This window comes from Protopterus annectens, chromosome 8.part1 (assembly GCF_019279795.1).
Source record: "Protopterus annectens isolate FY-2018-M chromosome 8.part1, PAN1.0, whole genome shotgun sequence".
NCBI classification, from domain to species: Eukaryota; Metazoa; Chordata; order Ceratodontiformes; family Protopteridae; genus Protopterus; species Protopterus annectens.
Window position 1 is genome coordinate 153,991,255 of NC_056742.1, and position 23,169 is coordinate 154,014,423.

The following is a 23,169-nucleotide window of genomic DNA, read 5'->3' on the forward strand; positions in this document are numbered from 1 at the left end:
ACTCATTTATAAGACAAGAAGATAAGAATCCTCAAAATTCTCTTCTCAGAGAAAGAAGACCCTTTCCTAACATTAGCTTTGGGAGGAAGATGGATTAGACTAAGGTGACAAGTGAGGAAAAAGCATGCAATAGGAGTTCTAAAAAGTGCGGGATGATTTGTCTCCACTACCACAGACTTTGTACAGAACTCAAGGGGAGGCCCAGAGAAGAGAATCCTTTATCTCAAGTACTCTAAAGCAAGCTCTGGGGAACGGAACAGACTTCTCCAAGTGAGCAGTCTGGCTCTTTGTTGCAAGTCTGACACTCAGAACTGACAGTCTCACAATTACGGGGAAAAAAAATAGGAAAATGCAAGCGAACAGCTAATGTTCAACATCCCTGTTATCCTTTTTTTTTGCAGGGGATAAGCCCATCTTCACCCCCCCACCCCCCACAATGTGTCGGTCAAGAGCTTCACACCCTTAAACTTAGACCAACTTGGAGATCACATTACCTTGAAGAAAAGGCTATACTGCAAGAAGTGGCCATTTAGGATTTGTATACAGATGTCCACATTTTCACTCAGACCTGCCATTTCTGGACTTGCAGTAGTAATTCTTAGAGTATCAAACAATTACTGAGCATACTGTATGCATGTATGCTCTGATCACTTTAATGTTGAAGAGGCAGTGCATCCATTCTCAAGGTAATTGCTGGCTGGATGGCAGGACAACTTTCATATTGGTGTAAGCCTTCTGTCACTACTTAATGGGAAGTTCATAACTCATAAGCATCATGGGGCCACCTCATGCAGACACTTGGAGAAGGATATGACTGAGGTTTCTTTTCCACCGCCTCTTGGCTGACACCTCTCAGCCTCCTTTTGAGATTGCAGGAACAGACCTTCTGTCCTTACCTTTGCTTCCAACTAATGGCTGGAACTGATATGATGGTACTTGTGGCTGTGCTTCAGTTTCTATTCCAGTCTTGAGTAACACACATGTCAGTAAAGGTCCTGGCTTGTGACCTGCAAAGGAATACTTTGAAAGTTTTAGCACTTTAGGCAGTGAACACTTAACTTTGAGACAATGAACATTAGGGTTAAGATCCAAATTGTGTGTGTGAGATACAAACTAAGTGGCACAGGGGAAGAATGCACACTCCAAGCCTGAAACATGTCATTACTTTGTGCACTAACATGAGAAATGAATGTACCCAGGCCCAGGAATAAGAGAAATTTCAGAAGTCCTCCTAACACTGTGGAAAGTCTTCAGAGTTGAATCTAATATTTCTGTCACTTTCAAAACAAAGCAAAACCTTTCATCAAAGTATCAGTGATGACTTAACATGTGAAAATGTACAACATAAACCCTTATTTGAAAGGTTTCAGTGTGTGTAAGATGTATAACATACTTAAATCACTAGCAGTAGTGCTTCAAGAATATTTACTCCCACTTCTGTTCATTTGTCAAACTTGGTTTAATAAAACATCCACGTAAAGCTAACAGTAATCATGTTCAGTTGCCCAAGTGCCCTCCCCCATTCAAAGCTTCACCTTTGGATTTAGCAAGAGCCAAGAAAGATTCTGCAGTCCCCCTCCCACTAGCATGCAATGTTAACTTTAAAACACTAAAGCTTAAAAAGCCTACATCAAATCTACAAACTGTATGTACACACACAAAGAAAGAAAAAAAAATCTGCAGTAAGAATAAATACAGCAAAATCTGTTCCAAAACTAGTGTGACAGAATACTCTCTCAAATTGGACTCCTTGTGTAAATGTGGGTGAATCAAAGTTGGCTACATAAGGGCCATTACTTCAAATCAGTCGTCATCAACCGAAGGAATGACAACTGGCTTCAGGTCCACAGCCCAAATATATTTTACTGGAAAATATTCCTTTTATACCACTGTCCATGAAAGCCATATTTCTACACAGTAAGACTTTGCTTCTGGTGGAGAAAGCAAAGACCTATAAATTCAACTGTAAATAGTTTTACAATAAATATTTTCAAAATAAATACAAAATTTGTTATCCTACATTTTGCTGTTCTGTAGTGGTCTAGAAGGTAAATGATGCATATCACAAAAAGGTAGAATGCAATACAAAGTAAAGACAAATTTGATGCAAGACAGAGGAATATTAGCTAAAAATGTAGAGCAAACAAACATCATAATCAGAATTTAAAATATCTAGCAATAGTGACAAAGGCAGAAGCTTCTGAAAAACAAAACAACCTATACAAAAATCTTATGTTAAATAACTTCAAACTGCACATTTAACAAACATGAAACAAAGCAAAAGGTTTTAAAAGTATAAACCACTGACAATAGTACGCATTATTATACATTTACAATACAAAGTGATTGTTTTACACATATATAAAACATTTAAACACAATCAAATGAAAACATTTAAACACAATCAAATGATGTCACTTTTGACGAGAGGAGTGCAGCACAGACAGTTAATATAAAATATCCTGTACTCAAAGTCCCAGACAGGAGAAATTGCACATGTTCATGTCTTTTTCCTTTGATAATTTAACCTGGCTAGAAGCCTGATGTGGATGGCAGTGGTCCTTTCCTCCCTGTAACTCGGAAATAATTTCTGGACTTCTGAGTTATGGAAGTAAGTAGGGTTGAAGGAGGTACATCAGAGATCTCTGAAAAAGAACAAAGCACACATCATGAAAGAAAAGCATGTGAAGATGAAATGGTGAGATGTATACAAGCTATAAAACTTTGGTTTGAGCAAATGGGTATTACAGGGGGAAATAAACTGATTTTAAGGAGTACTTTTGGCACAGATAATGCTTATTCACTGGAGTGCAATGAGGCACCAACAAAAGTATATCCATCTATCCACAAACCCTTTCTTCCATTTTTGCACATGGGGTGTCACTTCAACAGTGACAATCATCTATAGCCAAAGTTTATACCACTGAGTGGCTAGCCTGGATGCTGTAGTTCATCCACACCACACACTTGTATGCACACTCACAACTATGGCTAATTTAGTGTGCCCAATCCATCTAACTGCATGTCTTTGGAATGTGGGAGAAAACCAAGGCACCTGGAATAAACTCATGCAAACACAAGGAAGACATGAAGACTCTGCACAGAAGGCACCAGAGTCGAGAAATTGAACCAGGAAACCTGTTGCTGTGAGGAGATAACACTATAAGCTGTGTTACTAACGCCCAACAAGTATATGGTATATGCAAATCATAGTGCACAATTCCATATAGAAGGCTAAAAGATGTGCATTGTCAACCACTAAAGGTTCACAATTATCACCTTTCCAGACAGTTGTGGAACAGCAAAACAGAATAAAAAAATAAAGATTCATATCTCCTTGTTAATGGCAGAAAAGGCAGCCCTGCCTTAATACCAGGTCTTAAAATGGTGACAACAGCAGCCTTACTGCCTCCAATCAGAAGTCAGGCATAATTCATTCATGTCACAGCTGTCACACTGAGGCTCTGTGAAGTGCATGTGCTGTAAGTTTCTGTTCAAAAGCTGATCACTGGTGAACTTTGGATATGCATACCAAGAGACTCCAATCTTGTGAGCAATATTGTTACACTACATTTTCAATACGCTATTTTTACAATCCTAAGAAAATTAGTAAACAACACAAGTCTTACCATACCAGTTCATCAATTAAAGAACCCTTGTAGGTGGGGTCACTGACTAGGTTCATTCTCTCTCTTCTGTCCTATTAATGTTTCTCTCTCTCTCTGGAGGTCCTGTGTCCTAAGTTATACATAACCCTTGCTGGTATACACTGTCATATCATTCAACAATTATAAAAGAGCTCACAACCTCTAAGCTCACCAAGTTTGTGCCAACCCACAGGCAAGTACACTTCCTGCATATCAAGAAAAAGATAAAGATGCAACATTTACATTTTAACAGATAACATACAAGTGCATACTTGCTAAAGTTACAAGGAACTCAAAAACAAATAATGCTGGTAATGGGGCTTCCCAGAAAGAGGAATGGCAAAAGGGTATTAATGACCCATCAGTAAGGATTCCTTTGTAGCTCCACTGACATAGTGACATTTTATCCACTATATATAGAAGTTATGTTCTTACCATAACGTTCCATGTTAGTTGTCTTCTTCTCGCCTTCTTCTTGCTGGATGGGTTCGGAGCCGACCTCGGCTCCACTCTAAAAGCTCGAGAGTTGGTTCCACCGGCTCGAGGCTCCCCTTATATCCCACAATGCTAGGCGAGAGTTACCTCAGATCTCGTTTGTAAGCTAACCCCAGCTTATAATAGTAACAGAATCATTCTAAAACAGAATCCACCTCTAATAACAGGAAGAAGGGTGACCTACATCCTGATCCAGGAAATATGCACAACAGCATATGCCTAAGAAAGAGGTGGTAGAAAGAGAGGTCACGATCACAACTCCTCTAGGTCTGTCCAGGCCAGGAGGAAGGAGGGTGGGGCCTAGAAGAAGGCGAGAAGAAGACAACTAACATGGAACGTTATGGTAAGAACATAACTTCTATATGTTAAGTTGTCTATCTCGCCTTCATTCTTGCTGGATGGGACCGCGTCCCTAGCACCTTGTCCCGGGTGGCCTAACGGAACAGACTCCTGAGAACAGTGGAACCAAAATTAGCTCTATGTCTAGAAGCTAAATCCAACTTATAATGAGAAATAAAAGTGTGAGGAGTAGCCCAAGTAGCCGCTGCACAAATGGTGCCAATAGGCAGTCTCTGTTCGAAGTCTAAAGAAGTAGGCAACGCGCTCGTGGAATGGGCTTTAGGTTTATTAGGCAATTTTTGTTGTCTAATTTCATATACCAGGGAAATCAAAGATGTTAGCCATCTGGATAAAGATACCTTTGAAACTGAAAGTCCCTTTCTGCTTTCCGCATAGGAGACAAACAGCTGATCAGATTTTCTGAATTGTTTTGTTCTATCCAAGTAGTACCTCAATTGACGATGAACATCCAGGCAGTGTAATTTTGTTCAGACCTATTGGAATACTCTGGAAAAAAGACAGGGAGGTCAATGCTTTGGTTTAGATTTGATGTCGAGACCACCTTAGGCAAAAAGGACGGGTTAGTTCGTAAGGATACTCTGTCCTTATGAAACAAAAGATAAGGAGGACGACAACTGAGTGCTTGAAGCTCTGAAACTCTTCTAGCTGATGTAATAGCTACCAGAAAAAGAGTTTTCCATAACAATTTCAAGGAACAGGAAGCTGCAGGTTCGAAAGGGGAAAGAATCAAAGAAGCAAGAACTAAATTTAGGTCCCAAGGAGAAGGAGGATTTCTTATAGGAGGTCTGAGAAGAAAAACTCCTTTCAAAAAGGCTTTGCAAAGTTTGTGGGACATTAGGGCAGATTCAGAAATACCCACATGGAAGTTAGAAATAGCTGCCAATTGAATCTTAAGTGTAGATGGAGATGAACCTGCATGGAAGAGTTCAGCTAGAAAATCAAGGACTAGTTGGATGGAAGCGGTGAAAGGATCTATGTCCTTTCCTTGTGCCCAATATGAGAAGCGTTTCCACTTACTCAAATAAATCTTTCGAGTGGAAGATTTATGGGAAGCTATCAATATATCTCTAACAGAGTGAGATAATTGAGGAAGCCTGGCTACGGTTGGAACTGGAGGAACCAAGCAGTGAGGTTCAGAGAGGGTAGGGAGCGATGAAACTGACCCGACTGATGGATCAAAAGATCTGGAACTAGGTCCAGATTCCACGGTCGCTCCAAGAGAAAACGATGTAGAAAGGGGAACCACACTTGTCGAGGCCAGTAAGGAGCAATGAGGATCAAGGATGCCTTCTGAGCGATAGCTTTCTGAATTACTTGAGAGATCAGTGGGAAAGGAGGGAATGCATACAGAAGTCCCCAGGGCCAAACTTGGACTAGAGCGCCAGAACTGGGGTGGCCTGGTAAAGGGAATAGAGTGAAATATTCTCTGCACTTGCTGTTTTGGGGAGTAGCAAAAAGATCGCAGCAAGGCTGACCCCACTTGAGAAAAATTTCTCTCACTACAGAGTCTTTCAGAGACCACTCGTGAGGCATGAGAATAGCTCTGCTCAACTTGTCCGCAATATGATTGGACTTCCCGGGGATGTGCGTTGCTATCAGAAAACGCTGAGAAGAAATCGCCCATTGCCACAGTCTGAGTGCTTCTCGACACAGGGGGTATGATCTGGTTCCGCCTTGTTTGTTGATGTACCACACTACAGACATATTGTCTGTCTGGATTGCAATTGTTCCCAAGGGAAGAGAGTCTTGAAGGGCTTGCAACGCTAAAAGCACTGCTCTCATCTCCAGAACATTTATGTGCAAGTGGCATTCGTTTGGTTGCCATGTGCCCTGGACTGTCCTGCCCTGATAATGCCCCCCCCCCACCCGATCAGGGAGGCATCCGTTGTCAGTGTAGCAACCGGAGGAGGTGGAACAAAGGGTCTTCCCGACAGGAGCTGGGGGGAAGACATCCACCACATGAGATGCTTTTGCGCCTGCGTGATCACAATCGTGTGAGACATTGGAAGTTCCTGGTATGACCACTGAGTAAAAAGCATCCACTGAAGGATCCGCATGTGGTATCTGGCTAATGGAAGGAGAGGTATGGCCGCTGCCATGATTCCCAACACCTTTAGAACTAACCTGGCTTTGATTCTGTTGTTGTTGAGAAGGAGTGATACCAATTTGTGAATGTCTGATATCCTTTGGTGTGTTAGCCTTGCAGACATGTTTATAGTATCTAGATTTGTGCCTATGTAGGTAATAGTACGACAAGGCGACAAAACAGACTTTTTGCAATTTATTGAAATACCCAGTTTTTGACAAACGCGAAAAGTATAATCTCTGGCCATCAGAAGGAGATGCTTGGTGGGAGCTGTGAGGAGCCAGTCGTCCAAATATGGAAACACCTGGAATCCTTGTCGTCTCAGGTGAGAAGCTACCACTGCCATGCATTTGGTAAACACCGGGGCAGTGGTGAAGCCAAAGGGCATGGCCCTGAACTGAAAATGACTAGTTACCAGCCTGAACCGGAGGAATCTACTGGGGCGTCTGTTCATTTTATGTGATAGTACGCATCCCGAAGGTCTATAGAGCACATCCAGTTTCCTTTGCCCAAAGGGGAAGGATGGATTGCAGCGTGACCATCCGAAATCTTGTTTTCTTGACTGATTTGTTCAAGACACTGAGATCCAATATCGGTCTCCAGTCCCCTGTTTTCTTTGGAACTAAAAGAACCTTGAGTAGATTCCGGATCCTTGTTGGTCTGCTGGCACTGGCTGAATTGCTCTTTTGCAAGCAGTTTTGAAATTTCCAAAGCTGCTAGATCCCTTTGAGCGGTGGAACATCTGGAAGGGATTTTTGACTGATTTGGAAAGCGAAGAAAGGGGATAGAATAGCCTTCGAAATGATGGACTGTACCCATTTGTCTTGAGTCAGGGATAGCCAGACTTCTGGGTACAGTGACAATCTTCCCCGACTGCCTCGAAGATGGGCAGTCGGGCAACACCTCAGGGATGCTGAAAGGGCTTGTCAGGAAGGCTTCCGATTGCCCTGGTTCTGGGACCCCCTGCCCCTAGGGCGTCTACCATTGTTATTCCCACCTCTGCCTTTGGTAGGAAAGCGACTCTGTCGTCAGGCGAAGTCCCTTGAGATTGTTTACGGAACCACATCTTTCCACCCTTCTGGTCTTTGGGGTAAGGCCTGGAAGGAGTCGAAAACGGACTCCGGCGGCAGAAAGGGTCTTGCCATCAGTCTCGCACCTAGTCAGGGTTTCTTTCACTTGAGGACCAAAGAGAGATGATCCATCAAAAGGGGAGTTCGTGAAAGACGTCTTGAAAGGGTCCAAAATTGCATAGCCGCATCCAGGCGTGCCTAAGAAGGCCACACCTGTCCCTGCGGCTCTGCTCGCTCCATCAGCCGTAAGAAAGGAGGCGCATGGAGGAGTTGGATATGGAATTAAGGGTAGCCAGCTGCGTGTTCATCTTGTCTTGAAACCCGCAGCTGTAGGATCTTTAACATTTCACTCGCTTCCTTGATCAAGTCCCTTTGAAGACGAGTGAAATGGCACAGGTAGTTCAGCACGCATGGTAAATGTCGCTGAGGAGAACATCCGCTTCCGACCTATCCATGGACCTAGATTCCTTGTTAGGTGGATGGACAGGTACTGAAGGATCAGCCAGTTCCTTCTTTGTGGCAGCAGCTACCACCATAGCATCCACAGAAACTCCTTTTGTTAAAAATTGCTTGTCTGCTGGAGCTGTGATGAACTTAGAGGGTCTCCTGGGAGTGGGGTCCACTGAATCAGGAGCCGTCCATGCCTTCTTAGCAACCACCTGCATGAGGGGTCAAGGGAGGGACACCCAGGAGGTGGAAGGACGAGCCAAAGCCTCAAAATACACAGATTCGTCCTCTGAAGGGTTGAGGGCTGGCCAATTTCCCTCTGTTTCAGGATCTCCAGAATGTCTGCAAATGAGACATCTTCAGAAGGGGAACGGGGGGAACCCTCAGAATCATCCAAATCTGTGTCTGACGTGATGGACTCAGGTGAGTCAATGTGTTTCCTCTTACACTTCCTCTTCCGAGGGGCTCTTCTGCCAAATCAGGAGAGGCCTCGAAGAGGATGAAATCCCACAGGGGCTCCTGAGGAGCTGGCTCTCTGCGGTCCGGGATGAGGGAGTGAGTCGACTTACCCTGAGACAGCATAGAGGGAGGGGCGGACGGAGCCGACTGTGGAGTAGAGCCAGGCTCTAACACACTCCGCATGACCTCAATGCACCCCTGTCAGGCAGAGCCAGAGGTCCCCGCCCGAGGAGCTAAGAACCCCCTCGGCACCAACAGTGATGGCTCCGAGGCCGATATCGAGCCGAACTCACCAGCCAAGCCCGAGAGGAAGAGGGGTCGGACAAGGGTCCGATGCCACTCACCCCTCGAGCCGACGAGGGAAGTCCGGCGCCGAGATTCTTCCAAAGAAAACGGAGCCGACGACGGAGCCGAAGACAATTGTATCGGCTCCGGCGTAATCACAGTCTCGGTTCCGCGACCCGGCTCCGAACTCAAGAGAGTCGAAGGAGGAAAATGTTGATGGACCGGGCAGGCATCGACTGATGAGTCGGGCTCTGAAGCATCTGGGCTAGTGCCTCGGACTTAAGTAGTTGACTCACTACCCTCTGAAGGTCATGATCCGACAGCCTCGATGACCTAGAGGAGTGAGACCTTTGGCTCCGTTCAGACAGCAGGGAGATCCTGGAGCCGAATGAACAGAGCCAAGAGATGGTGACCTGGACCTCTTCCTGGTTGTCGGCTCCGAGGTCTGGTCGGAGCCGACACGGAACCTCAATAACCTCGGCTCCGGTGGTCCCCGAGAAACTGTGGACTGAGACTTATCGGCTCCAGCCGAGCCGATAAAGGCAAAGGTTGAAACCTGAGGTCTCGGCTCAGAAGCCGGAGCCGAAGACCTAGATGCCTTAGAGGGCTTCCCTGTTGAAACAGACAGGGAATCCTCTGGCTTCAGTAAGCCTCTAAGAATTAATTTATTTTTTCTTTCCTGCAGGACCCTGGGGCTGAAGCCATGGCACACAGCACAGGAGTCCTGCAGGTGCAAAGGCCCCAGACAATAGACACAAGAAGTGTGAGCGTCTGTCAGAGACATTTTCTGACAGCACGCATCACACTTCTTGAATCCGGAGACCTTTGCTTCTTTAGACATTTTTGTCTGACAGGTGTACACAAACACGCACACAAACACACAAGTTATACCCTGTCAGGTAAACACAATAAAATTAGTAGTAATACTAGTAATTTAAAACTAGAATAAACTACAATAAACACACACACTCCACTAGGGAAGGGAAGGCCTAGGCCCAAGGGAAGAACCAAAGGTTCTTGGGGAAAGAAACGGAAAATATTTAGGGTAGGGAATAAAGTTTTCTAACCTACACTAACTAAGTAAGAATATTAACTTAAAGGGGTTTTAAAGACTAATTTTCACAAGAAAAATAGTACTCACCAGGAACCGGTAGAAACAACCAACCTCGAAGCTGTAGCGGCAAACGAGATCTGAGGTAACTCGCCTAGCATTGTGGGATATAGGGAGCCTCGAGCCGGTGGAACCAACTCTCGAGCTTTTAGAGTGGAGGTCGGCTCCGAACCCATCCAGCAAGAATGAAGGCGAGATAGACAACTTAACATCTAACATTTTATCTTGCTTTATTTAACTGGGTAGTTATATTGCTCCATAAACCCTTGTCAGTCATGACCCAAGCTAATGAAATAAGCCAAGTCAGAATTTATATGTTACATACAAGTCAAAATGTCTAAGCAAGAATATACACAATTAACACCATAGCCGCTTATACTATGCAAGTAACGCACATAATTAACATTAGAGGCATTTACGTGTTATACTAAAAAAATATGCAAAAAGAGTCATTTTCAGAATAGAAAATGAGCAATAGAAATCAATTCAGTTTAATTATCTGTGGAAGCTGTGCAGACAGGAAATTTTGGTAACTATAACAGGTGTTTAGCCAGTGCCCTTTGTAGCATAAACACTACAACCAGCTTTCAGGTGCTCTAACAAGTTCTGCTTAAAAGTATTGCAGTTGTGAGTGCTTCTAATATTTTGATGTTTTCTGAATCCCAAGCCATAAATTCACAAGGGTAGGAAGAACCAGTGAACCACAATGCTAAAGATCAGCATCTTGAAACAGACATATAAAAACAGTCCTGACTTCTAGGGTTCAAGCTGAGAGAATACCTGCAGGCATGTATACCAAGGATCAAGTACATTCTTGCAACAAGCAACAATGATTTTGATAGCAGCACATTCCAATGGGTGGTGAGTTACCGGATGGTAAAAGATAAAGCAGTTGGCCAGACACTTGGAAGGGGTTTGCTTGGCAAATGCCCATCTGTCCCAGAGTGGAGAAAAGGAAACAGTTTGGTCCCCTAAACACATGCAACCACTTCAGTTAAAACAGCTGGGAGAACATGCAGTCAAAGACTCTCTCCTCTGGTGTCTGCTGTGGTGAAGAAAGCAAGGAAAAAAAAAAAGAAGTTATGTACCTACCATAATGTTCCATGTTAGTTGTCTTCATCTCGCCTTCTTTCTTGCTGGTTGGGACTCGGCAATCTCCTATAGCTCGAGAGCTGTTTACTGGCTCGAGGCTACCCCTTATCCCATGATGCCTAGCGATAGCTACCCAGATCTCGTTTGAAATAGCTAATCCCAGACATAGCCAGAGAATAAACCTGTCCAAACAAATTGGTTGAGTATACCTGTCATACTCTCTAAGTCAGTAGAGGAAACAAACCAGAGAACACTCAGTCAGTGAAACCAGAACTCCTCAGTCCAATAGGACAGGGGGATGGAGGGTGGGACGCAAGAAAGAAGGCGAGATCAAGACAACTAACATGGAACATTATGGTAGGTACATAACTTCTTTATGTTAAGTTGTCTATCTTGCCTTCGTTCTTGCTGGCTGAGACAGTGCCCCTAGCACCTACAATCCTGGGCGGCTCATTGGAACAGACTCTTCAGAATAGTGGAACCAAAGTCAGCTCTGCTCCCGGAGACCATATCTAGCTTGTAACGAGAAATAAATGTATGAGGATTTGCCCACGTAGCAGCTGCACAGATAGAATCCATGGGCAACCTAGATTGTAAGGTTACAGAGGTGGCCAAAGCCCTAGTAGAATGACCTTTCGGTTTAATAGGCAACTCTTTGTTCATTGATTGATAAATGAAAGTAATAGTGTGAGACAACCACCTGGATAAGGTCACCTTGGAAACTGGGAGACCTTGTTTGCCTAGAGCATAGGAAAGGAATAGTTGGTCCGACTTCCTTATTTCCTTAGTCCTGTGCAGGTAAAAACGCAAGAACGTCCAATTGGTGTAATTTGTACTCTGCCTTGTGGGTGTGGTTAGGGAAAAACACAGGAAGGTCTATAGATTGGTTTAAATTATTTTCTGAGCAGACTTTAGGAAGAAACAAAGGATTAGTCCTCAAAGCAACTCTGTCCTTATGAAAAACCAAGTATGGAGGACGAACACACAGTGCCTGAAGTTCAGAGACGCGTCTGGCCGAAGTAATAGCTACCAGAAAGAGTGTCTTCCAAGATAGAAACTTAATGGAGCAGGACACTGCTGGTTCAAAGGGTGGGTGGGTGGGTGGCAGAGTTAAGAAAATTAGTACCAAATTTTCCTTGACTGATTATCATATTTAACAATGCTTTTTGCAACTGTTTGAGCCTTTTTTACTTGTTACCAAAAGGTGCTCAACATAAATTCCTGTGACATAAATTAAAAAATAATTCATTCAAAAAAAAAAAACATTTTTTAAAAAAACTTTAGGAATTCATTTGTTTCAAGAAGCTCCAATGATTGGATAAGCAAGAACGCTTTTAATAAAATACTCTTATCAACTGTCTTGCTGGTTTTTGGAATTGTGCCTGTATCCTTTTTACCCTATGAATGATAACTCTTTTGTGCCTTCCTCTTAAATAAAAGATAATACTAAAGACTACATTAAGAATACAGTGAAATATATACTATAAATTTTAAAAGTTTTTGAGCATTTGCCAAAAAGCGAACCAAAAAAAAAATAATTTTTAAAAATATCAAGTCCTTTTAACTATATCTGCTGGTTCCTTAGATAACTTATATTACAGGCTCAATTTGAAATAGGGAAAAGCCATTTAAATAACGGCCAAAAATTATCATTCTTAACCTTTGTATTTCAAGTACCTTTAATTTCAAGTACTGATTCCTAATGGATCCCATGATGTATTTTTTAACAAAGTAAAAAAATTTAAAGACAGCTATGTTTTGAATGATCTAGGGATTTTTTTGTTTTTTCAGTTATTTATGTTAGTAGCTTAGGTCCATTGCGGGTAAACCGGTCCATTGAACAATAAAGCCAATGACATAAAAAAAAACAACAACAGCTATTGATCCTAATGTACAACAAATCTCTTGTGTTTGTCCAAAAAGTTTGATTATTTATTTCTTTAGAAAAAACGCTTTTTAATTTTTTTCTACACCTACACCAATCCCACAGGAGAATGTCCCTGTTTGTCTGTGTACTACAGTGGTAGTTGTTTGTGTTGTCTTAGTACCAAATTAAGGTCGTAAGGAGGAGGGGGATCTCTCACTGGAGGTCTAAGGAGAGTAGTTCCTCTCAAAAAAGCTTTACAGAGCTTATGAGACATAATGTTTGAATTTGACAAACCAACATGAAAGTTAGAAATGGCCGCTAATTGAACCCTGACTGTAGCAGAAGCGGATCCAGAATGAAAAAGTTGTGCTAGGAATTCCAGAATTTCGTAGACCGGGGCTGAAAAGGGATCTACGTTCCAAGCCTCTGCCCAACAAGAAAAACGTTTCCATTTACTAGCATAAGTTTCTCTGGTTATCGACTTGTGAGAGGAGACAATAATCTCACGTACAGCTGGGGAAATGCTGGGAAGCCTGGCTAAGGTTGGAAGTGGAGCAACCAAGCTGTGAGCTGGAGTGTTTGGAGGGATTGATGCAACCCGCCTGATTGATGAATCAGTAGGTCTGGAATCAAATCCAGAGTCCAGGGCTGATCGAGAAGGTAATGGTGCAGGAACAGGAACCATATCTGTCAAGGCCAGTAGGGGGCAATGAGGATCATTTTGCAACCCGATGATATTGCTTTCTCTAAGAGTTTTGGAATCAGGGGAAACGGTGGAAAGGCATAAAGAAGTCCCTGAGGCCAAACGTGGACTACAGCGTCTCTAGGTGAGTGAACTGGAAGCGGAAGAAGGGAGAAGTAGTCGCTGCATTTGCAGTTGAAGAGGGTGGCAAAAAGATCGCAGCAAGGCTGTCCCCATTTGCGGAAGATAAGATCCGCAACTTCCTGATTCAGAGACCACTCGTGAGGCAGTAGGATAGCTCTGCTAAGCCTGTCCGCTATGACGTTGGACCTCCCAGGGATGTGCGTTGCAATCAGAAAACGTTGGGAGGAAATCGCCCACTGCCACAGTCTGAGTGCCTCTCGACAGAGGGGGTAGGACCTGGTTCCGCCCTGCTTGTTGATGTACCACACCACTTGCATGTTGTCTGTTTGAACTGCAATGGTCCCAGAAGGAAGAGAGCCCTGAAGGGCTTGCAACGGCTAGGAGCACGGCTTTCATTTCTAGGACATTTATGTGCAGATGGTACTCATGAGGCTGCCAAGTACCTTGGACTGTCCTACCCTGATAGTGCCCCCCCATCCTATCAGGGAGGCATCTGTGGTCACTGTGGCTACCGGAGGGGTCTGAATGAAGGGTCTGCCCTGAGTCACTAGTGGGGAGACCATCCACCAGGAAAGGTGCCTTTTGCATGCTTCTGTAATCATGATCGTGTGAGACATGGGTAGCTGTTGGAAAGACCACTGTGTGAACAGAAGCCACTGAAGGATCCTCATGTGAAAGTGGGCCAGTGGGAATAGAAGAATGGCTGCTGCCATGGAACCCAGAGTTTGGAGGACGAACCTGACTTGGATTCTCTTGCTCTGCATCAGAATTTGTACTTGCTGATGAATTGTAGACACCCTTTCTGACGGTAGCCTTGCGGACATGTTCCTTGTGTCTAAGTCTGCACCTATGTAGGTGATAGATTGACAGGGCAACACGGCAGATTTTTCGAAGTTTATTGTAATGCCTAATTGGGAGCAGATTGTGATTGTGTAGTCCCTGGTTTGAAGAAGTTGATACCTGGTAGTAGCAATGAGGAGCCAGTCGTCTAGATATGGAAACACTTGGAATCCTCGACGTCTCAGGTGAGCAGTGACCACTGCCATACATTTGGTGAACACCCTGGGGGCTGTGGTGAGACCAAAGGGCAGAGCTCTGAACTAGTAATGACTGGCTCCCAGCCGGAAGCGAAGAAATCTCCTGGAGCGCCTGTCCATCTTGATATGGCAGTACGTGTCCTGAAGATCTATTGAGCACATCCAATTGTCCTGACCCAAAAAGGGTAGAATGGACTGTAGCGTGACCATCTGAAACTTTGTTCTTTGTACAGACCAGTTAAGTCTGCTGATATCCAGAATCGGTCTCCAGTCCCCTGTCTTTTTTGGTACCAAAAAGAACCTTGAGTAAGTTCCGGGTCCGTGCTGGTCTGCCGGGACTTCCTGGATGACTCTCTTTTTCTAGCAGTTTTGAAACTTCTATTACTGCTTGGTCCTTCAGATTGGGTGGAACATCTGGAAGGAATTTCCTTGAAGGTAAGGGGGGTTGACAGAAGGGAATTTTGTAACCTCCGGATATAATGGACCGTACCCATCTGTCTTGCGTTAAATCTTGCCAGGCTTTTGGGTACAGTGAAAGTCTTCCCCCGACTGCCTCCAGAGGTGAGCAGCCGGGCAAACCTTTCAGGGATGCTGAAAGGGCTCATCAGAGAAAGATTCTCTGTTGTCCTGGTTCTGCAGACCCCCTCTGCCATGACGGTGGCGTCTGTTATTGTTTCCCTCTCTCTCTCAGGTGGAAACATTGCTACGTGTGTCAGGCAAGGCTCCCTGGGATTTTTGGAACCACATTTTGCTACTCTTCTGACCTTTGGGGTACGGTCTAGAAGGAGTGGAAAAACAGACTCCCACGGCAGAGAGTCTTGCCTTCTTGCTCACACCTAGTCAAAGTGTCTTTCACCTGTGGTCCAAAAAGAAAGGAACCATCAAAGGGGGTGTTGGTGAATGATACTCGAAAGGGTTCCGCAAAATTACACAGCCGCATCCATGCATGCCTCCTAAGGGCCACACCCTTACCTGCGGCTCTACTCGCACCATCGGCTGCATAGAAAATGAGCCTCATGGAGGAGTTAACTACAGAATTAAGCGTCGCCAGCTGGGAAGCTACTTCAGCTTGGAGCCTCCTCAGCTGATGGCTCTTGAAGGGTATCTCTGAGCTCTTTAAGGAGATCCCTCTGAGGCCAGGTAAAATGACATAAGTAGTTCAGTGACCTCATAGAAAAGGTCGCTGAAGCGAACATTCGCTTCCCGCATCTGTCCATGGTCCTAGACTCCTTGTTAGGAGGATGGACAGATGAAGAGGTCTCTGCTAACTCCTTTTTTGGTGGCTGCTGCTACCATCATGGCATCAACAGGAACACCTTTTGTAAGGAACTGTTTTATCTTGGGGTGCTGTGATGAATTTGCCAGGTCTCCTCGGAGTTGGTTCCACTGTATCCAGAGCTGACCAAGCCTTTCGAGCCACCAGTGCCATAAGTGGATCGAAAGGGGGAGAAACCCAAGAGGTGGAAAGATGGGAACCGAACACATCCAGAAATCCAGCCTCATCCTCGGTAGGGGATAGGGGATTCCAGCTCCCCCTCTGCTTAAGCATTTCTAGGATGTCCGAGAAGGAAACATCTTCAGAGGGGGATCTCGGGGACCCTTCAGATTCATCTAAGTCTGTATCAGAAGTGACAGACTCAGGGGAGTCAATGTGCTTCCTCTTGCACTTCTTCTTACGAGGGGGCTCCTCCGAATGATCAGGGGAGGCCTCGGAAGAAGAGGAAACACCCAATGGGGTGCCCTGGAGCACCGGTTCCCTACGCTTGGGGTCTAGAGGAGGAACAGAGGTTGGCACAGGCACTACAGGGGACGGAGCCGGTGGGACCGATAGTGGAGCTGACTCTGTGGCCAGCACACTCCTCAGGACATCGAAGGCTTCCCTGCCACGATGCAGAGAAAGCTCCGGTTCCGAGTAAATCGGAATCTTTCTCCGCATCGAGGGAGACGGCCCAGAGGCCGATGTAGGAGCCAAGGTCACCTGCGCCGAAGCTCCGAGAGGGAGAACGGTGTCGGACAAGGGTCCGATGCCACTCACACCATCGGAACCGACGAGGGAACCCCGGCGCCTAGATCCCTCGACGGACAGCACCACCGAGGGGATCGGAGCAGACAATGGAACCGAAGGAGATAGAGTTATCGGAGCAGACGGTTCCACTACTCGAACCCCAACGAACTCCGGTTCTGAACTCATTGGAGACAGAGCCGACACCTGTTGAGGAGGGCTGGACAACATCTTGGCAAGTGCCTACGACTTTAGCAACCTACTGACCACTCTCTCCACATCGTGATCCGACAGCCTAGAGGATAGAGAGGAGTGAGAGGACCTGTGACTGCGCTTGCTCTGAAGCAAGGGAGACTGAGGAGCCGAATGTACCGATTCCAATGAAGGGGACCTCAGCCTCTTGTGGCTCCTCGAAGGCTACAAAGTTATTGATGGAGCCGATGGGGAGATAGTCTTATCGGTGCCAGCCGGAACCGAAGTAGAAGGTATAGTCTGAACTGAGGACGGCTCCGAACTTGGAGCCGACGGCTTGGTAGATTTAGGGGATTTCACAGGCTGAGAGGTCTTGGCCGGTGAATCCTGGGGCTTTAAAAGACCCCTAAGAATAAGCTTATTCTTACGCTCCTGCAGGACTCTTGGACTAAATGCATGGCAGATAGAACAAGAGTCCTGCAGGTGCACAGCGCCTAAACAATAGCCGTAAGAAGTGTGCCCATCTGTCAGAGACATTTTCTGACAGCATGAGTCACACTTCTTGAATCCAGACACTTTGGATTCCTTTGACATCCTGAAAGAAGGAAACAACAAATACAACAGCTACCAAAGCAAAATACAGTCTACACAAAAAACAAACTGTACTACAAGACTATGGCTAAAGGATTTTTTTTTTTTTTGTATACTAGGAAAGCCTCTAACTTAAATGGCTAACTTATGAAAGAAAGGTAGAAGGAAAACGTCTAACCTAAATGGCTAACCTGACAAGAAGAGGATGGTTAAACGAGTTCTAAAGAAAGGAAGGGATACTACAACTAAATACTAGCTATCACAAAAAACAAGACTAAACATTAACAATAAAACACTGAAAAAATATATTTTTAGAGTAAGAAAGTTATACGAAAAAACTTTATACGAGCCTGAACCAGGAAAACGACACCTCACAGCTGAAGCGGCAAATGAGATCTGGGTGGCTATCGCTAGGCATCATGGGATAAGGGGTAGCCTCGAGCCAGTAAACATCTCTCGAGCTATAGGAGATGGCTGAGTCTTGAGCAGAGGATCAGCTCCGATCCCAACCAGCAAGAATGAAGCCGAAATAGACAACTTAACATTAAAAAATTACTGAGCAATCAAAAACACTTTTTTTGAGAGGAAATGCAAGTTAGTTTGAGGGGTGTTCGCTCCTTCTAAAGACCAGCAGTGGGTCCTTAGAAATGAGGGCCTGAAGCTCTGACATCCTGTAAGAGGAGAAATGACAAGAAAAAGTACTTCCAAGTTATGAACTTTAACATCTCAGAACTAGCAAGTTCAAGTGGAGGATTGTCAACCTGTTAGCCATGAAATTAAAATCCCACGGGGGGGGGGGGGGTCTACAAAAACTGAAAAACTGAGAGAGATGCAGAACTTATTTTAGAAACAGTTCATCCATATACTCTAGGGTCAGAATCCTGCCTCTTAAAAAAGTCATTATAGGCAGAAAAACAGGTGACATGCACCATGATGGCAGAATAAGAAAGGCTTGAGGCATACAGGATGACCTGTAAGCTAAGTAACTAGGAGTATCATATTGTTCTACCCAAATGAAGAACCTCTTCCAACTGCCAGAGTATGCCTGCCTGATGGAAGACTTCCAAGCAATCTCAGTCATGTTATAATAGCCCAGCTGGAAGGCCCAGCATGATCAGAGAGTTTACAGCAACAGCTGGATCATTTTTTCTAGAACTGGAAAAGGTTCCAGTATTACCAGAAACATGAAACTACACTCATCTTATCGAAAAGGTAGTGTGAAGGATTACTTTGTGATTTCTCCCACAGTCTGCGGAATGAGGTGTGGAACTACTGCTAATATCACTGCTTTCAAAAGAGGTGCAATTCAGTACAACCTTGCTTGTTTAGGTACAATAAAAACTGATAGGCTTTCAGACAGAGTTACTAAATATCCCAGAATCAACTTACCCTCCCATGATTTAAGGACTATTCACATCTCCGACTGGCTGATGCACAGACGCCATCATACATGGGTGTTTAGCTTTAATGATAAGATAGCTTGATAAAGTGACAATTTGTATGTCAAGTAGTACACAATTCTAGAGAGTTCATAGGAGTACAGATCTAATACACGTTATAGCACATATATTGTGCCTTTGTGCTGTTTATTAAGCCTCTTTACATGTCATGGTATAAAAAAAATTCTGCCAGAATTGAAGAACTACATTTCCAGAAATAAAATGCATTACTTTTAAGAGCTTCTATGTATAGAACTACACAAGTATAATAATGCTCGAATGCACCCTTCTTTGATATTTTAGAAGGCATGTTAGCAACAACAAAAAAAAGAAAACAAAAGAAAGCTCTGGATTCATAAATTTTACTTCTCAATGCAAGTGGGTTAGCTGAAAAGTGTGAAAAGGTTCATTGAGCCACCTTCCTGAACATGACTAAGGGAGACATATTAAAGACACAACAGCAGCACTTGCACAGTGCTTTAAGGAGAATACAGATGCTTGTTACTGATCCAAACATGAGTCAAAGACTATAAATTTAGTGAGCTGCAAGATTCTCTAATTAAAAACATAACAGAATGTGGTCTAGAAAACGAGGAAAGAAAGTTTAGTCTTGAGGAACAGACCTAACCTTATCAAAATCTGCATATGTGTACAAAGCAAGCAACATTATTAGAGCAGAGTGAAAAGAATCAGCTCAGGAAATAAATGTACATAAACTAAAATGCGAGTCAAATAACACAAAACTGAGCAAAAAGAAGGAATGCTTTATAAAAAGAAATGAATAGGAAAAACAGAGATATGAAAAGTACCAAGATGGAGGCACCAGAAAACACTGTGCAACTGAAAAATCAGGGTTGTAGACAGTATACATACATACAAATGTTTCAAGCACGGGCATTAATGCCCTTCTAGCTTGCCAATATACCAAAAAAAGAAGTTATGTACTCACCATAATGTTCCATCTAAGTAGCTCTACTTCATTTGTCTTCAACCTGTGGGTATCGGATCCGAGCCAGCAAATTCACTAGCATCTGCGCCGAGCTCCAAGCTCCTCCCCGTACCCATAACACACCTCCACTACCTTTCAACCCCCAGATTGAGTTTGCTGACCCTTATACTGATAACCCGACCTGAAGAATACTTTCTGACCTACAACTGCAGCCAACAGGCTCTTCATATAAGGTCTGGGGGAAGGAGGGAAGGACGGTTGAAGACAAATTAAGTAGAACTAGTCAGATGGAATGTTATGGTGAGTACATAACTTCTTTATCTGAAGTAGTTTAATTCATTTGGTTTTCAACCTGTGGGACAGAGTCCCCAGCTACTAAACTCCTGGGTGGCCCTCATGGAAGGATATTCCAGAGCACCACGGATCCAAAAGATGCTCTCTTAGAAGTCAGATTCAATTTGTAGTGAGAAATAAAGGTATGAGATGAGGACCAAGTAGCTGCAGAACAAATATCATCCAATGAGACTCTAGACCAAAAGGCCACAGAAGTAGCCATGGTCCTACTGGAATGAGCTTTCAACCTGGCCCGGAGGAAGCACACCTTTATCCTTATAGGACCTGAAGGATGCACAAGGAAATCCACCTAGCAATAGTGACCTTGGAGATAGGCTTACCCAAAAAGGGTTTAGAGAAGGACACAATTGATCGGATTTGCGGAAGTTTTTGGTCCTGTGTAAATAAAATCGTAACATTCTATGAACATCCAACAAGTGGAGTTTGTATTCCATTTTGTTAGCAAAGTTTGGGAAGAAAACAGGTAAATTAATGGTCTGATTGATGTTAACTTGTGATGCAACCTTAGGAAGAAAGGATAAATTGGTCCGAAGGGAAACCCTATCTTTATGGAAAATCATATATGGAACTTTGATGGATAAAGCTTGCAGTTCTGAAACCCTTCTAGCAGAGGTGATAGCTACCAGGAAAGCTGTTTTCCAAGATAAGAACTTAAGATCTGTGGTTGCAGCAGGTTCAAAAGGCAGAGCGACCAAAGCTTGAAGAACCATAGTAAGGTTCCATGGAGGAACAGGATCCTTGACCTGGGGGGGGGGGGGGTAACAGGAAAGTACCTTTGATAAAGGCTTTACACAGTCTGGAAGAGGCCAGGGAGGCAAAATTCTCACCCACGTGAAAATGGGAGATGGCAGCTAATTGAACCTTGCTAGCAGAAGAGCTTGCTCCTTGAAGAAAAATATTGGCTAGGAAATCAAGAATGGTAGCAATGGGAGCAGTGAAAAGGTTTAAACTCCTTTGAGAAGCCCAAAAGGAAAAACATTTCCATTTGCTGCAGTAAATCTTCCTGGTTGAAGACTTATGAGCTTCCACTAGAATAGACCTAACTGAGGAGTCCTAGCGATCATGGGAACTGGAGCAGCCAAGCCGTGAGCTTTAAACTGTCCAGGCTCGGATGAGGAACCCCCGATGGGTGTGAAATCAGATCCTCAATGGGATCCAAGACTCAAGGCAGAGCTAGAAGATGAGACCAAAGGAAGGGAAACCATACTTGGCAAGGCCAAAATGGGGCAATGTGAATCACTTCGCTCCCTAGTCGAGGAGCTTTCTGTAGAAACCTCGGAATAAGAGGTACTGGGGGGTAAGCATACAGAAGACCGGGAGTCCAAGCATGGACTAGAGCATCTCTGGGGGACTCCCCCAGCAGGGGGTTAAGAGCGAAAAACTCACTGCACTTCACATTGGAATGAGATGCGAAGAGATCGCAGCAAGGCTGACCCCACTCCAGAAAGATCTGCTCCGCTATTGAATGATCCCGAGACCACTCATAAGGCATCAGAATAGTCCGACTTCACCTGTCCGCCAGAATGTTGGACCGTCTCGGAATGTGCTTTGCTATGAGAAAGGGACCGGTGGAGATCACCCATTCCCACACTCTCATGGCCACACGACAAAGGGGGCAAGATCTGGTCCCTCCCTGTTTGCTGACATACCAGACAACTGACATGTTGTATGATTAGATTGCAATGGTTCCCAGAGGAAGAAAGGCATGAAGGGCCTGCAACGCCAAAAGAACTGCCCTCATCTCTAGAGCATTTATATGCAAACTGGTCTCGGCAGGGGACCACAGACCTTGGACTGTCCTGCCCAAACAATGCCCCCCCCCCCCAAGTTGGGAGGCATCCGTGGTCACTGTGGCTTGGACAGGGGCTGGAACAAAAGGCCGTCCCTCCAAGATTCCCGGAGAGCACATCCACCGCAGAAGGGACGCCCGTCAAACTCGACTGAGGTGTATTGGATACGATAATGGAAGTTCCAACAGGGACCACTGTACTGTAGGTTCAGGGTAGATAGGCCCAGAATGGGTCTCAAGTCCCCCGTTTTCTTTGGCACCAAAAAAAACCTGGAGTAGACGCCCAATCCGGACTGATCTGGGGGGATGGGTTCAATTGCTCATTTTTTTAGCAACTTGGAGAGTTCTTGTGCTGCTGCCTCCCTTTGCATGGGTGGTACGTCCGGGAGGTGTTTGAGAGGTTTGGGAGGAACCACAAAGGGGACAGAGTATCCTCTGGATATGATCTGAAGCACCCAGCCATCTGACGTTACAGACTCCCATGCCACTAGGTGCAATGACAATCGTCCCCCCCAGAGTAGTGCAGTTGGGCAATCCCTCAAGGTTGCTGTCCAGACCTGTCCGAGAAAGGTTTTAGATACCCAAAATTCCTTGGACCCCCCTCTGCCTCTGGGCTGGCGTCTATCCTGTCCCCCTTTGCCTCTGGGGGAAGAAGAGCCCTGAGTGTCCCGGGAATACTGCGACTTCCGGAACCACATCTTCTTTTGCCCTCTCTGATTCCGGGAAAAGGATCGCCTTGAAAGGTTCCAAAAACTGGCAGTCTGAGCCAGGCATTGTGTCTCATGGACATGCCGAACCCAGCAGCCCCAGCCGCTCCTTCAGTAGCGTGTGAGAGGAGTCGCATGGATGTGTTGGAGACTGTTTTTGAAGTGGCCATCTTCGCGGAGAACGTGTCCCTGTCCTCCTGCAACATGGACTAAGGGGGAGATTCAGCCAGTTCCTTGACTAGGTTGCGCTGGAGTCCCGTGACGAGGGCCAGGTAGTTTAGCGCCCTGATGGAAAAGGTTGCTGACGCATAAACCCGCTTCCCTAAGCGGTCCATCATCCGTAACTCTGTCAAGAGGATGAACC

The 23,169-nt window shown here is 44.8% G+C and overlaps 1 protein-coding gene across 1 annotated transcript in view; it reads right to left on the bottom strand.

The window, feature by feature from the left end:
• Nucleotides 1–1,440: 1,440 nt before the first annotated feature.
• CENPN (centromere protein N) overlaps nt 1,441–23,169 on the bottom strand; it is a 668,201-nt gene continuing 646,472 nt past the window's right edge. The window contains exon 10 of the mRNA XM_044081800.1: nt 1,441–2,645. Coding sequence (XP_043937735.1) covers nt 2,533–2,645 — 113 coding nt within the window. The 3' untranslated portion in view covers nt 1,441–2,532. The remainder of the gene's footprint in view (nt 2,646–23,169) is intronic.